Source organism: Drosophila kikkawai, chromosome 3R (assembly GCF_030179895.1).
Source record: "Drosophila kikkawai strain 14028-0561.14 chromosome 3R, DkikHiC1v2, whole genome shotgun sequence".
NCBI classification, from domain to species: Eukaryota; Metazoa; Arthropoda; class Insecta; order Diptera; family Drosophilidae; genus Drosophila; species Drosophila kikkawai.
The window spans coordinates 46,618-63,317 of record NC_091731.1 but is presented as its reverse complement, the minus strand read 5'-3'; the positions used below and the strand labels follow the sequence as shown (position 1 = coordinate 63,317).

The window sequence follows — 16,700 nt, the reverse complement described above, 5'->3', positions numbered from 1 at the left end:
AGCAAGGAAGGCACTATAACCTGCGCCGACGCGAGTGGAGACCACCACTCGGATCCCTAGTCCTCGTGCGCCGCCACGTTTTGTCAAACGCCGCCGAAGGCTTTGCCGCCAAGTTGGCCTCCAAATACGAGGGGCCATACCGGGTCATCAAGTTCCCCTCTCCAAATATAGCACGGCTACAGATTCCGGGGAGCCGCCGCCGACGCACCGCCTGCATTCAGAACCTGAAGCCATATCACCAAGACAGCGACAACGACGACGACGAAAACGGCCAGAGCAACGACCCAGCACAGACAGATGGACGCACCAGGCAAGATGATGACCACGACGACGACGCCAGGGCCAAAGAGGACCAGGGTATCGTGGGGGCCACTTGCTGATGAGTGCGCTCGTCCAACGTCCCCACCCCCGCAAGGGGAAAACATATCCTGGCCGCTCTCCTTCAAATCATCCACGCTCAAGACACCATGAACACAGGAGAATAGCCAGGAAACCACGGGGAAATCGCCAGTTCCAGGGGAGGAAACTAATCCTTATTTTTCTACTCTCCACAGCCATCCGGAGTCCATCTACAGAGTTGCCAGATCGCCAGAAAGGGTTAGCTACCGGGCGATAACCACGCCGCACGACCTATCGATTATTCGATACCGCCCTCGCCGTCCGTTAGCTATAAATGGTAGCGCGCGAGCTTTCAAGCGCACAAACGATTTCAGGATGCCACGCAAGGAGCAACGCAACCGCCAGCAGCCGAAGCCGCGATCGCGTCCAGCCCAGCCTGCGCCAACGGCCCCGTCGAACCGCGACCACCCCGAGTCGCCACCACCACTGACGCCCATCCAACGGCGACCTCACACAGCGATGGACGCCCAGGGCGCACCACCGCCGCCGGCAGCCACGGGTCAGCGATCCCGCCCGGCCGCAAAACCGACCAGCGCTGGGTCACCACCGCCGCTGGCCCCGATCCGGCAGCAAATCAACGTCGACGGGACACCCCTGCTAGCCGCACTGCCAGCTACGACGGCCAGCACGGAACCACCCGCTGACGTCCCGCTGGAGCCCACGCCGCGGGTGGAGGCCGCCACCCGATCCTCATCCTCGCCGAGGATCAGCCCGACCTGGTGCGAGGGGCTGTCCTTCGAGGACATGATGGCCGCGATCCTGGCCGAGGACGGGGTCCCGACACCGTTCTGCCTGGGCGATTTCCAGGCAGAAGCGACGCTACCTGGACGGGGCAGAAACCCAAGTCCGCCTGCCACCGGGGCCCCCGACGAGTCGATGGCCGCACTGAGGATCTCCGACATGACCACCGCTTTGGCTACCGACGAGCCCGTGACCGCCGCTTTGGCTATCGACGAGCCCGTGACCGCCGCTGTGGCTCCCAACGAGCCCATGACCTCCGTTTTGGCTCAGGACGAGCCCATGACCACCGCCGTGGCCCCCAATGAGCCCCTGACCGCCGCTCCACTCGAGGAGCTGATGGCCGCCTTGGCCAGCCACGAGCCGCCGGCCGCCTCGCCGACTGTCGAGCCGATGGTCGCCCGGCATCCGCCCGTAGCCGTTCCCGGAATCCTGGGAGCGGTCTACGAGGACATCTCCGAGGAGGAGATCATGGAGATAAGTTCCGGCGAAGACGAGGAGCCAGACCCGGCGCAGGACGCCATCCTCATCTCCGACGAGGAAGACAACGCCGGGAAGACCACGGCCGACCCACGGGATCACCCCAACGGGACCACTGCCCGCCTCATGAGCGCATCACGGGCCGCGGCAGCAGCCACCGGGACCACCAACGCGACGCCCTTCGGGGACGCGAGAGTCTCCGGAATCGCTGCCGGCGGACCGCCTGCCGTCACCCTGGACACCACCCTTGCCAGGGCTGGGGGCAGCAGCCAGGGACACCACAGCACCAGTGTCGCGACTGGCCAGGGCAACCACACGGCCCCCGCCACTCTGCCTCACGCCGACACCAACGCCGGTACCGCCGCTAGCACGCCCAACATCGCCACCGGCCAGAGGACACCCCCTCGCTCGGGGCCACCTGACGCCCGCGCCACCCTTGGGCCACTCTTGGCCGAGCTGTTGGCCTCACCAGAGGGGCCCACAACATCCGCTGACGCCAGCCGACGAGCCACAGCCCGAGCCGCCGCCGAGAGGCTGCTACAAGCGGCACCTACGCGCGTCCCTCCACCGAGGAGCGCCGACAAGGTCACCGCTGGCTGCACCATGGTCACCCCCCGGCCGATACAGAGGGTACGGCCACTGCCCGCCACGGACGAATACCGCTGGCGTTTTCACCGCGCCCCGACAGACCGCGACCCGGACGCGCCCACCGACGACCGCCCCGGCATCCTGCGCAATGCAGGCCGTCGACGCCGCGCTCCTTGGCCTGAGGAAGAGCCAAACTCGGACGAGGAGGCATCGACGGACTCCGAACCCGAACCCGAACCAGAGGACTGGGTGCGCGCTCCTGCAGGCTGGACCACGCAGGGTGGATGGCTCCCCGCCGAGCTCATCGCGCAGGTGCAGGCGCGCCTCCAGCAGCCGGTTACCAAGTACCTGCGGTACTTAATAGAGATGGGCGACACGACGTACCGCGTCCAGATCTCGCGCGGCGGAGACCGCGTCACCGTCCTTCCTCACCCCCGAGGTAGGGATGGAGTGTGAGGAAGCCTCACAACCATGTTTTTGTAGTATGTAAGATCATTTCCATTTTTATAATATTTAAGCTCATTTTCTTAGTATTTAAGTCCATTTTTCCTAGTACGTAAGAACATCTATCCTTAGTATTAAGCATTAGGACATAAGTGTTAAATACTAAGACCCACGAAGGGCACACTAAGTTAGGGATTTAGGAGTAGGGACTAGATCTAAGAGAAAAACGACGAAGAGACGACGAGCGGCCGAACACACGCACGAGCGGCCACGAACAACCGAAGGAAACGAGCGGCCGAATATACGCGCAGCCGAAGCCGGCAGCCGACCGAGCCGAAGGGCGGCCAGCCGAACCGTCTTCGGCAAACACCCGACGACAAGGCCCGATCAGCCGAAGCATGCCGTCGGCACATACGACAAAGCCCGATCAGCCGAAGCATGGCGTCGGCAGACACGACAGGGGCCGAGTAGCAGATCGGCGGCCATGACGCCAGCCGAAGTTCACCCGAAGCTCACCCGAAGTTCCCCGAAGTAAAACGACGCCACCGATCGCCGACGGCCTATAAAAGGGCCTCGACAAGCCGAGCCCGGTCTCTTCTCTCGGAATACCAGCAGCAGTCCAGACGTGCCACGGAGCTACAGGAATACATCGGAATAAAACCACGCCGCCGGCCACGTGCCTGAAAAATGGAGTTGGAGTAATCATTGGTGAGCTGGCCAAAGGGCCAACCCCTGCGGGGGAGAACTTCGAGTGCGTTTAGGTTAGGAATTGATAGGGAATAGTTAGCAAGATTTGAAGACTGTAAATAAACTCTGGACATATAATGGAACTCAATCGCGGAATATTATTTACCCTCTCGGCGCCCCATTACTTCGGGAGAGCAAGGGCCACCGGCACATGGCCAGCGTGGCCGGCAACCCTTCGCTTCGCCTTCTCTTAGAGGAGGGGCCGGTACCCCGGCATGCGGGATCGGTTTTCTTCCTGATTAGGCATCCACATTCTCTCTGCCAAGGCGGCGAAGCGGTACTCGGCCTGCGGGACCGCCTCTCCGTTTTGGAGCTCTTTTCCCGACACCCAGGGCGACTGGCACATGGTTTTGCATGGCTGGTGGCCCTCACCCGGATCCCGTTCGTTCGGGCATATCGGGGAACTGGATCTCGGCTTGCGGGACCAGTCTCCTCCGATTTCCGGACGATTCCCCATCTCACTCGGACCCCGTTTGTTCGGACATATCGGGGAAACTGGATCTCGGCCTGCGAGACCGGTCTCCTTCGATTTCCGGGCGGCCCATCCCACCCAGAGGCGGCGGGACGGTACTCGGCCTGCGGGACCGACTCGCCGTTTCGACATCCCTTCTCGGGAACCCAGGACGGCCGGCACATGGCCTGCGTGGCCGGCTGCTCTCACTTCGGGCCACTCATTCGGAGATCAGGGAACACCGGTACCCCGGTTTTGCGGGATCGGCCCGACTTCGGAAGATGCGCCTTCGTCCCAGATCTGGCAATCGGACTACGGCTTGCGGAGCCGGTTGCCCGGATTTCGGGAGTTTTTCCTGACCCTCGCCTGCCCCTTTTCGCACCCAAATAAACGTACCGGCCTTCGGGCCCGTCCTTTCTCCTGCCTGTCTCCGTAAAATTATAAATATTTCTGTAGAGGACTCCTGGGCCGACTGAGTTATTATCCTGGCCATAGCATCCTTACACAAGGGTACGTACCAGAACCGGCCCCGGCAAGATATCCGAATCTTGGTACTTGCGATAGCCATATATCTCCAGGGCAAGGGGGGGGGGGGGACCTCTCTCTCGTCCAGTGAGCGCCAATCGTACACAAACGCCGCACACTCTCACGAACTGGAACAGTTTCCACAAGCCACTCTGTTGCCGTTTTCACTCGTTTTTCTTCCTCACCGCACGCAGCACAAGATCAGCTGATCACAGTGTTGCTTAACGGGAACCGAAAAGGAGCGGTAAACTCCCAATAAGCATCCGCTGGAGGAAATCCCTGTGCATCGAGGGATCCCAAAAAAGGTGCAGGTGCGATGAGCAAGGCTAAGCCAACAGGCCGGGACAATGAGACCCAGGCCCTAGCGATAGCGAGAGCCGAGGAGGAGCTCCTGTTAAGCTTCCAACGGACGAAGCAAAAGGTGCACCACTCGCCACCTGCGTGTAGCATTGAGACGCACCCGATTCACCTTCGGCGAAGACGAGGAAGAGGTGCCACTCCCAAGAGATGCCGGGATGCAGCGAGTCCTGATGGAAAGCAAACGGGGGCCAACAAGAAGCAAAGGGTCGAAGCAAACGCGGCCGTTCTAGTGGAGAGACTGGGTGCAATGCTGGACGAAATGGTGACCAAGTTCACCGACACGAAAGGCAACAACAAGAAGGTGGTCCGCCACGTTACGCAGGGGACGATTGACGCGATGATCGCTATGAAGAAGCTGCAGCTTGACATCAGCGCGTAATTGGCCGGCGGCCATACCAAGGGCTTCACCGCTTGCGCAAGCCAGCAGACCACCCCCACGCTGTCTGGCACGGCCCCTAGTGCTACACCCGCGAGCAGCCGTGGATCTACGGCATGGTAGCCGGTCAAGCACAAACCAAAGCCCAAAGGCCCCCATGCCATGGCGGAGAGCAGAGTCCAAAACGAGGAGCAGGCCCCCCGCACCATGAAGACCAGGAAGCAGCGCTCCGATGCTATACTGATTAAGTGCAGCGAAGGATCCTATGCAGACATGCTAAGGATTGTTAAGACGGAGCCCTCACTCCAATGACTCAAGGAAGGCGTGCAAGGCCTGCGAAGGACTGCCAATGGCGGACTCCTTGTACGGATGCAGAAGTCCCTCGACCCATCCACACGGCAACTGCAAGCGGCCCTCAAAACGGCCATCTCCGGCAAGGCGGAGGTGACCGTCGTGCAGGAGACGGTCCAGGTGGAGATCCGTGATCTTGATGACTTGACCAGCGGGGAGGAGGTCACAATGGCACTATTTGCGGGAGAGAACTGCGACATCCAAAGCGACGCTGCGCCCAGAATGTGGAAAGCGTTTGGAGGAACGCAAATTGCGACGGTAAGCCTGAGACCCGAGCACGCGCGGAGACTGCTCGAGAAGGACAAGATCCGAATTGGATGGGTAGTATGCAGCATCCGCGAGAAATTGGAGCCGAGGCGCTGCTATAAATGCATGGGCTTCGGTCAAACCTCGGTAGGATGCCGCGCTTCTGAAGCTACGGGCAAAGCCACACAGGAAGCATGCTTCAAGTGTGGAGGCACCGGCCACAAGCACTATACGTGCCAGGGCAAGCCCAGATGCATTCCATGCATGCAAGGTGGCAAGACCGCGAGAGACGCAGAGCACGCGACCCTGGGCAGGATCTGCCCCGAGTACATGAAGGCGGCCAAAAGCAATATCAATGGTTAAGGTTCTTCAACTTAACCTTAACCACTGTAGATCAGCCCAATATCTACTGTCCCAGACGGTCAGCGAGCAGAACATCGACGACGCTATAATGAGCGGGCCCTACCGGCCAAAACCAGAAGGAGTCTGGCAGCAAAGCACCAATGGCGGCGCAGCCATATGGAGCTGCGGGCAGCCCCCGGGCCACCTAGCGCAGAGGGCGACAAGGCCTGGCTACGCCAGGGCTAAGTTTCAAGGGACAACCATATACAGTTGCTACCTAGCCCCGAGCTTGCACACAGACGAGTTCACAGACGAGAGAGATAGTGCAGGAGATCGCACAAGATGCTCGCGGACAGTCACCGGTGATAATCGCTGGAGACTTCAATACATGGTCCACAGCCTGGGGGAGTACGAGAACGACCCAGCGGGGTACCATCCTTCTGGACGCCCTGGCCACATTAGACGTTTGTCTCCTGAACGATGGAGCTAAATGCACCTACAGCAAGGCAGGCAGAGAGTCAATCATTGACCTGACTTTCGCCAGCCCAGAGCTCGGCCGGACCAGCCACTGGAAGGTCACGGATTTGCTCACGTACAGCGACCACACAGCTATTATCACCCAGACGACGCACAGCGAGCAGGGTCCGTCTTTCCGGCAATCTGCGTACAAGGTACACACCCGTAACGCAGATACACTCCTAAGCTGTATGGATGGGAACGTCATCACTGGCGACGCCAACACCTGCGCCGACATATTAGCTGCGAGAATCAAGGCCGCTTGTGATGCCGCCATGGCGAGCTCCACTAGAGGAAATGGAAGGAGACCAGTCCCCTGGTGTAATCACGAGATATCCGTCGCCAGGAGCGAGTGCCTCTCTGCAAGGCGAAGGTGTCAACGAAGCAGAGGGCGTCCCACGCAAGCGCTGTTCGAGACACGCTATAAGGAGAAGAAAAAAGGAACCCTTTGGCTCGGCCTACAAAATGGTCATGGGCAAGCTCCACAGACCGCCGACTCCAACCTCCCAGGAACAACTTGGAGCTATAATCTCCACGCTGTTCCCGCTGCAGCCGCCCCTCGTGCTGCCAAACATAGCTGCGAGTGAAGCGATCTTTACCAGCGAGGAGGAAATACTGTGCGCGGTGGCCAGCAGCAAGGCAGCCAAAGCCCCAGGACCCGATGGCATTCCCAACGCTGCACTTCATGCCATAATGAAGGCTTACCCAAGCCTATTTGCACAGATATACAAAAGGTGCATTGCGGAGCGCACCTTTTTAAGAGTATGGAAGCAGCAGAGACTAGTGCTCATCCCTAAACCAGGCAAGATGAACGACGACCCGTCCTCATTTCGCCCCCTGTGCATGCTCAACACACTGGGGAAGATTTTTGAGCGCATAATCTGCAACAAGTTGGAGAGAGAGATCGAAGAGCGTGGAGCAGTATCGAATCAGCAGCACGGATTCAGGAAGAAGCGGAGCACGATCGACGCGATACGAGAGGTAACGCTAATGGCAGCAAATGCGATTGAAGGCGAAAGATGGCAGGGAGGCACCAAGCCTGGTCTGGACGCTAGATGTTAAAAACGCTTTTAACTCAGCAAATTGGAGCTTAGTCCTGCAGGCACTCCAACGCGGCGGCATATCAGGGAACCTCACCCTCCTGATAGCGGACTACTTCAAAGATCGCGTCCTTCTGTACACATCCGAAGACGGCAACCAGGTACACCACGTGTCAGGAGGTGTACCCCAGGGATCTGTTCTTGGGCCAATTCTGTGGAACGTCATGTATGACAGGATCCTGAGACTTCCACTACCTGATGGCTGCGCCGTAGTAGGGTTCGCTGACGATATAGCGCTGGTCACGGTGGAGAAGCACCTGTCCGATGTCTCTGCTAAATGCAGCCTCGCAATCGATATGCTGATGTCTTGGCTGAAAGACAACGGTCTCTCGCTCGCCAAACATAAAACGGAAGCAGTGCTCATAAGCAGCAGAAAGACCGTAGAGAAGGCCACCTTCCGGGTCGGCTCGACATACGTCGAGTCCAGTCCGGCGATCAAGTACCTCGGAGTCATGATCGACCATAGGCTGAATTTTAAGAGCCACCTGGAGGCATCCAAGGCCACTGCCGCTATCTCTAGGATGATGGCCAACACCCGTGGCCCAAAGCAGCATAGCAGACGATTAATAGCTACAGTGGTGACCTCGACCATCTTGTACGCCGCGCCGATCTGGGCGGAAGCCATGAGGACTGTCAGCTACAGCCGGCAGAGTAAGTCTGTCTACAGACGCTGTGCTTTGCGCATCTCGAGCTGCTTCTGTACGGTGTCAGAAGAAGCTGCATCGGTGGTATCGGGAGCAATCCCAATAGACCTACTGGCAGAGGAGCGCAGGACTGGGAACTCGAGTAGCAGAATCCAGAGAAGCAGCACCATGGCTCGATGGCAGGATAGATGAAACAACGCGAGCACAGGACGATGGACCTACAGGCTCATCCCCGATCTGGTTCCCTGGTTGCAGAGACGACATGGTCAGCTGGACTACTACATCACGCAGATCATCACAGGACATGATTGCTTCAAGGCTTACTTGCACAGGTTTAAGCATGAGGTTGACCCGTACTGCGACTACTGTGGCAGCGCTTTTACTGAGGACGCGGAGCATGCCTTCTTCGTATGCCCCCTATTCTCTGAAGTATAGCATTGCGGCAGTCCAACGGGTGCGGACTCTTCCACACTTCCCCTTTTTTGTATATTATACTTAGCTCTATATTCTCTTTTTAATAAAAAAAAAAAACACACTCGCACACGCACACCCGGCAAAAAAAAAAAAACACACGCACACATCACCCGGCATGAAGCCAACGGCATAAAGCCAGAATAAACCCCGCGAAGGGAAGTCCAAAAACGAGCACAAAGCTTTAAGCTTACGCGCGCAAATGGCAACGCGGTCAGTGATAGTAACAGATTCTGGCAACGCCAAGATCGATCGTGGCAGCGCTGCCGGCAGAAGTGGGTCACGGCCACACTGCAGAAATTAGGTCAATTAATTCTGGTAAAATTCTCGAGCTTTCAAGTCGTGCCGCTCCGCAAAAATCGAAAAGTAGAAGTGACAAACCGCGTGTCCGCGTCGGAAATAATTATCCTTCAGGACCTTCAAGGACCTCGAGTCAAGGGTAAGCATGGCCGCCGGCCATTAACTATTGTGAGGAGTCGTCTGACTCCCCACCAATACTGGCGGCGGCAACAACAACAGGCCTAACACCGGCCACCCGCGCCAGTAAGAACGGCCACAACACCGGCCACAACACCGGCCAGAACAGCAGCAACAACAACCGCAGCTACGTCATCAGCAACGACGGCGACAACAACGGCCACAACACCGGCCAGAACAACGGCCACGTCATCAACAGCGACACCATCAAACAGCGGCCAGCGGCCTCAACACCGGCCAGAGCAGCGGCCACAACAACAGCTCGCTCTCGCAGCCAACAACAGCGACAGCCAGCGCCAGCTATCGGCACCAGCTATCGGCACCAGCAGCTCCCAAAAACAACAACCATAGCGAAGCCGCGTTAACGGCTCGCTCCCGCAGCTACGTCATCAACGACGACAGCGGCAGCGCGCACCAGCAGCTCCCAAAGCCAACAACAACGGCGGGCATAAACAACAGCAGCAACAATAAAAACAAGCGCAGCCGGCAGCAACAACAACAGCAGCCAGCGGAAATCACAACTGCCGCCAACGCTCATGGAGAGCTATAGCCCACGTCAATAACAACTGCCGCCAACGCTCATGGAGAGCTATAGCCGACGGCAATAACAACTGCCGCCAACGCTCATGTAGAGCTATAGCCGACGGCAATAACAACTGCCGCCGACGCTCATGGAGAGCTATAGCCGACGGCATAACAACTACCGTCAACGCTCATGGAGAGCCGCAGCCGTTAACAACAAAAACCCAAAACAAACCGGCAAACGGCCACAAATTATTCTCACTTTGTAAAATAAGTTTTGTAAATAATAATCATATAATATAATAATAATTTTTGTATAATAATTAATCACTTCTCACTTCTTTGTAAACATAAGCTTTGTAAATAATCAGTTCTCACGTTGTAATTTAACCTTCGTATATATAATCATTTTCTGTATATTTAAGCAGCCAAGTTTCGCGACATAATCATCTTCTAGTTTGTGAGGAGGCCTCACAACCATGTTTTGTAGTATTTAAGATCATTTCCATTTTTGTAATATTTAAGCTCATTTTCTTAGTACGTAAGACCATATACATTTAGTATATCATTTTTCCTAGTACGTAAGAACATCTATATTTAGTATTAAGCATTAGGACATAAGCGGCCAGAAAACCAAGACCCACGAAGGGCACACTAGTTAGGGATTTAGTAGTAGGGACTAGGTTTAAGAGAAAAACGCGCTCGAGATTTAAGAGAATAACAACGAAGAGACGACGAGCGGCCGAAGAACCACGAACAGCCGAAGAAAACAACGAGCGGCCGAGAGCGGCCGAACATACACACGAGCAGCCGAAGCCGGCAGCCGATCGAGCCGAAGGACGGCCAGCCGAACCGTCTTCGGCAAAACACCCGAAGGCAAGGCCCGATCAGCCGAAGCATGGCGTCGGCACACACGACAGGGCCCGAGCAGCAGATCGGCGACCATGACACCAGCCGAAGCTCACCCGAAGCTTCCCGAAGTCGGGAGTAAAACGACGCCACCGATCGCCGACGGCCTATAAAAGGACCTCGGCAAGCCGAGCCCGGCCTCTTCTCTCGGAATACCAGCTACAGACCAGACGTGCCACGGAGCTACATTGGAATAAAACCACGCCGCCGGCCACGTGCCCAAAAATGGAGTTGGAGTAAACTATTGGTGAGCTGGCCAAGGGCCAGCCCCTGCGGGGTGGTGGAACTTCGAGTGCGTTTAGGCTAGGAATTGATAGGGAACAGTTAGGAAGTTAGAAGACTGTAAATAAACTCTGGACATAGAAACGAACCCAACGGCGGAATATTATTTACCCTCTTGGCGCCCCTTATTTCTGGAGAGCAAGGGCCACCGGCACATGGCCAGCGTGGTCGGCAACCCTTCGCTTCTCCTTTCTTAGAGGAGGGGCCGGTACCCCGGCATGCGGGATCGGTCTTCTTCCTGGTTAGGTGTCCACATTTTCTCTCCCAAAGCGGCGAAGCGGTACTCGGCCTGCGGGACCGTCTCCCCGTTTTGGAGCCCTTTTCCCCGACACCCAGGGCGACCGGCACATGGTTTTTGCGTGGCTGGTGGCCCTCACCCGGATCCGTTTGTTCGGACAGATCGGGGAAACTGGATCTCGGCTTGCGGGACCGGTCTCCTCCGATTCCGGACGATTCCCCACCTCATTCGGACCCCGTTTATTCGGACATATCGGAGAAACTGGATCTCGGCTTGCGGGACCGGTCTCCTCCGATGTCCGGGCGGCCCCATCTCACCCAGAGGCGGCGGGGCGGTACTCGGCCTGCGGGATCGACTCGCCGTTTCGACATCCCTTCTCGGGAACCCAGGGCGGCCGGCACATGGCATGCGTGGCCGGCAGCTCTCACTTCGGGGCCACTCATTCGGAGATCAGGGAACACCGGTACCCCGGCTTTGCGGGATCGGTCCGACTTCGGAAGATGCGCCCTCGTCCCGGATCTGGCAATCGGACTACGGCTTGCGGAGCCGGTTGCCCGGATTTCGGGAGTTTTCCTGACCATCGCCTGCCCCTTTTCGCACCCTAATAAACATACCGGCCTTCGGGCCCGTCCTTTCTCCTGCCTGTCTCCGTAAAATTATAAATATTTTCTGTAGAGGACTCCTGGGCCGACTGAGTTATTATCCTGGCCATAGCATCCTTATAGAATGGCGCCCGAACAGGGACTAGGCAGGATAATTCAAGGATAATTCCATCTAACGTGGCTTAAAGCACCACCAGAAAAAAATTCAGGTCGAAAAGTCGAGGTTAGGTTTGAAAACTTAGGAAAAAACATTTCTGTTGTTAGGCCGCATAGACCGAAGCGGGAAGAGTAGAAGAGAAGCATAGAAAAAAAATGAGCGAGAATTTAGGGAAAAAAAAATACCGTATTGCAACAGCAGACAAAGCCGCCGCCGTAAAAGTACAGTCAGACGCAAAGCCACGTGGAAGAAAATTTCTACGAAGCCAGACGAACATGAATACGAACCACACGGTAGGAACCGACCAAAGCACACGACGCAAAGCACACGACGCAAAGCCGAGACCACGATTCCACGACGACAAACGAGTACACACGAGAGAAAAGCCAAACACATGTCCAGAGAGAGAGCCGCCGAGGCGGAGTACAACACGTCGTCGACGCCGCAGCCGGCGTCCACGAGAGCAGAAAACTAGCCTTCCTATCCCGACGCACGAAGGGTTTCTCTTACCCGCATGAAGCCCGAAGCCAGCCTTCAACGATATAAGTCTTCGCTGCCACGCCATCGAGATCAGTCGATCACCAACGCTACGAGAGCTAACATCAAGAAAATTAAATCAACGCTACGAAGGACAACGCCAGCAGCCTGCAAGGACATACCAAAAGGATACTCCAGGGATCCTTCAAGGACATTCGCCAGGACCCCCACTCGACTTCAAGGATACCTCAAGGGTCCTCGAGCAGCATCAGCAGGGTACTACAACAGGGATACGCTCCAGGATCAGGGTTCAGGACCCTCAACCATCGCTACGAAGCTAAACCAAGCCACTAAAGGACCTCGGCCGGGCATCTCCGCGCTTCAGGGATACGCTTCCCTTTCCGCGCCGTCGATCCCGATACGCGAACGGGCTTCCCGGTCTTCCTTCGCGATCGCTGCCAGGACACGCGTCGAACAACAATCCTAGCACCAGCCGTGCCGCGAACAATTGGCGAGCCGCCTCAGCCACGTGTCCAGAATCGGAACCCAGTTCGATTATCGTCGTTTACGCTACGACAGATTTCGCGACCGGTAGCATACGCCGCGGAGATTCAACCGCCGGTAGAATGGGTGTCACCTGGATATCCTACCGAAAGAAGCACGAACTCGACGCCATCCTACTCGAGTTTGGCTTAGAACGCGCCGGTACGGTTGAAGAGCAGCGGGCGCGACTCATTGCTTTCGCGAGGCAACCCGAGCTCCCCGACGCAGTTCAGGTTCGACTCGACGAGATGGAGCTACGCTACGGAAACTCCCCAACGGGAGACATAAAGCCGAAGTCACCATTGCCGCAGGCTCAGGACGCATTTGCCGGAACCTTCGCCCCACCCGTTCAGGCCACGAATCATACGTTAGCAGTGCCACGCAGCACGTCGCCTGCACCAGTATCACGCGGGAAATCCGAGGGATCTCCACGCGGTGGTACCTCCCAGTTCGACGTGAACCCCAGCTCCATGCTGGTGGACAAGATGACCAAGTGGGGGCTGTCCTTCGATGGCACCTCGGACCCGCTCAGCTTCGTGGAACTAATCGAGGAACGGGCAGACACGTACCGGATCGATAGGAAGTATTTATCCAACGCCATCGTCGTGCTTCTATCCGGCAGAGCGGAGAGCTGGTTTCGCACCAGTGGCCTGCAGGTAGGAACCTGGGCACAAGTGCGCCGAGAGTTCTTGGATTTCTTTCTACCGCCTAGGTACTATCAACGCCTTGACGACGAAATCCGAGCCCACTACCAGAAGCCGAACGAGCCGTTTAAGCAATACCTCGTCGATCTTCGTCTGAAGATGCGCCGCGCAGGGTTCTCACCCGAGCAAGAGCTTGAGCGGATATATGAGAACATGCTGCCAGAATACCAGATGTTTACGCGCCGCCAGGACTTCAGGACCTTAACCGAGCTCACCCACCTGGTGGTGAACTTTGAAGTCGCCAGGAGTCGAGGAGAGCGAACCACTCGGAGATACCCACCGAATCGACAGGACGCAGAGGGTCTATTCAGTACCCAGGCCCAGCAAGCCCGAGAGAACGCGACCTACGCACGCACCACGCCGCCGATGCCACGTCCTCGAAATGCCTTCAACGACGCTGCTACCCGAACCCGAACGGGAAGCCAGGACCAGGAAGGCCAAACACCAGGGGAACCAATCGATGTGAGAACCACCTGTCGAAACTGCGGCCAGGCCGGTCACTACGCCACGGAATGCCGGAGCCCTAGGATTATCTTCTGCTGGGACTGCGGCCGACCAGGTGTCAGGACCATCGACTGCTGTCGAAACCAAGCGCCGGGAAACGGGCAAGGGCCTCGAGTATCCGGGAGTCACTCGAGGAACCCACCGACCTCCCCGAGCCAGTAAACAACGCCATCATCCAAGACCACAGCCGTATTCGCGCCCAAGTCACCATGGAGGGACGACCCTTCACCGCGACGTTGGATACGGGAGCCTCCCATAGCTTCATAAGCAGGCGCCTGGCACAAGAGCTGGACGAAGGGAGGAACCACCGCGCGGTACGGACACAAGTAAAATTAGCAGACGGAACCGATAGGGAGCTCACGCATGCTCTACGAACCACGATCCAGCTGGGAGAGACCCGCGTCCGCATCTCTGTTCTCATCATGGCAGATGTGCTGGATGGCCTCCTACTCGGCATGGACTTTCTATGCTACAGCGGGGCTACACTACAGTGCGGCGGCCAAACCCTCAAGCTCCAGCCACCCATTCAACCCAGAGCCACGGAGGCCAGCGCAGCACATTACCACGGAGCAACAACATGGATACACACCCCACAGACACCGTCGCCAGAGCACACGCACCCCCGAGCACACGACCCACAGACGCAGAGGAAACGGCAGGAGCCACCGCCAGGGCGTATTCGGAGCCACAGCTCACATCGCCACCCGGGCTACCGCCAGATACACAGCAGCAAGACCCTCCACAAGAACACCACGCCCAGAGACATCGCATGGCTGCACCCACACACGCTCGCCCAGAGGGCACCCAACGCCACGCCCACGCAGACGCGGGCACAGCTCCAAGCTGGGCAGGAATCCTGCCACACCCCGACGCATCGGCTGTCAGCCGGAACCCCTTTCGCCAAACGGGCAAGAGAGTTCGGTTCCGGGCACCAGAATCATCCACGAGCGAGAGCACACCATCTTGCGGAATGGCCAACGCCAGATGCAGCACCGAGGAGGAACAACGCCCCAGCGGCCAGGACGGGAACTACCCAGAACCCTGGGTGGAAAAGTTCCTAGAACGAGAGCTGGCGCGATTCGATACCCTCGCCGGCGTCTCTCACATCGCCGAGCATAGTATCGTAATGCGCAACGACCGCCCCATTAAACAACGGTACCATCTCAGGAACCCTGCGATGAGAGCCGTCATCGACCGCCAGATTGACGAGCTACTACGCGACGGGCGCATCGAGCCCTCCAGGAGCCCTCACAGTGCTCCGATAGTCATCGCCGCTAAGAAGAATGGAGACGTTAGGATGTGTGTGGACTACAGGCAGCTGAATGAGAACTCCATACCGGACGCCTACCCTTTGCCGAGGATCCATCATATATTGGAGCGGCTTCGGAACGCTCGATATATATCCACGTTGGACCTGAAGAACGGGTACTGGCAGATCCCAGTAGCCCCAGCCAGCCGTGAGTGTACCGCATTCACCGTTCCAGGTCGCGGTTTGTTACACTGGAAAGTGATGCCTTTTGGTCTGCACTCGGCCCCGGCCGAGCCCTGGATACCGTCATTGGCCCGGATATGGAGCCACACGCCTTCGCGTATCTTGACGATATCATCGTGATCGGAGCTACACTCGAGGAGCACGTCCGGAATCTACGCGAGGTGTTCCGCCGACTCAGAGCGGCAAATCTACGGCTGAACCGGGACAAGTGCCAGTTTTTCCAGCGCAGCCTAACGTATTTGGGCCACGTTATCAGCGAGGCCGGAATACAGACCGATCCAGAGAAGGTCGCCGCCATACGGGAGCTGCCGCCGCCAACGAATCTCAAGGAACTTCGCCGATGCCTTGGGATAGCTTCATGGTACCGTCGTTTCGTGCCCAACTTCGCGGACGTAGTCGAACCGATGACAGCTCTACTCAAGAAAGATCGGAAGTGGCAGTGGGCTGAGAAGCAAGAACAAGCCTTCAACGAACTGAAGAAGCTCCTAACTGAGGCTCCAATCTTAGCCTGCCCGGACTTCGAGGCGAAGTTCGTACTGCAAACCGACGCGAGCGAGTATGGTATTGGGGCGGTGCTAACCCAAACCATAGACGAACAGGAACGAGTCGTCGCATACGCCAGACGGCGACTAAACAACGCAGAACGGAACTACTCCGTGACGGAGAAAGAATGTCTCGCCATCGTGTGGCGCATCCGAAAAATGCGTTGCTACATCGAGGGATACCGCTTCGAGGTACTAACTGACCACCATTCACTCAAGTGGTTAAATTCCATCGACAACCCCACGGGCAGGATCGCGCGGTGGGCGCTGGAGCTACAACAGTTCCAGTATGATATCAGCTACCGACGCGGGAACCAGAATCTGGTCGCCGACGCATTGTCACGCCAGCCGCTGGCCACTGTTCAACAGGCGCAGGTGCAGGGCAACGAATGCAAATGGATCCATAAGATGCTACGACGAATTCAACAGGAGCCAGCGAAGTTTCCAGATTTCCGGGAGGAGAACGGTCAGCT

The 16,700-nt window shown here is 57.4% G+C and overlaps 2 protein-coding genes across 2 annotated transcripts; both read left to right on the top strand.

Annotated features, from left to right (window-relative positions):
- The first annotated feature begins 714 nt into the window (after positions 1-714).
- On the top strand, positions 715-2,661 carry LOC121503262 (nascent polypeptide-associated complex subunit alpha, muscle-specific form-like). The gene has a single exon (XM_041777528.2). It carries the CDS (start codon positions 715-717, stop codon positions 2,659-2,661), a length of 1,947 nt encoding a protein of 648 aa, XP_041633462.1.
- Positions 2,662-8,980: 6,319 nt separating this feature from the next.
- On the top strand, positions 8,981-9,805 carry LOC138928928 (transcription factor kayak-like). The gene is made up of 2 exons (XM_070287240.1): positions 8,981-9,053; positions 9,360-9,805. Exons 1-2 carry the CDS (start codon positions 8,981-8,983, stop codon positions 9,803-9,805), a joined length of 519 nt encoding a protein of 172 aa, XP_070143341.1.
- The last annotated feature ends 6,895 nt before the right edge of the window (positions 9,806-16,700 follow it).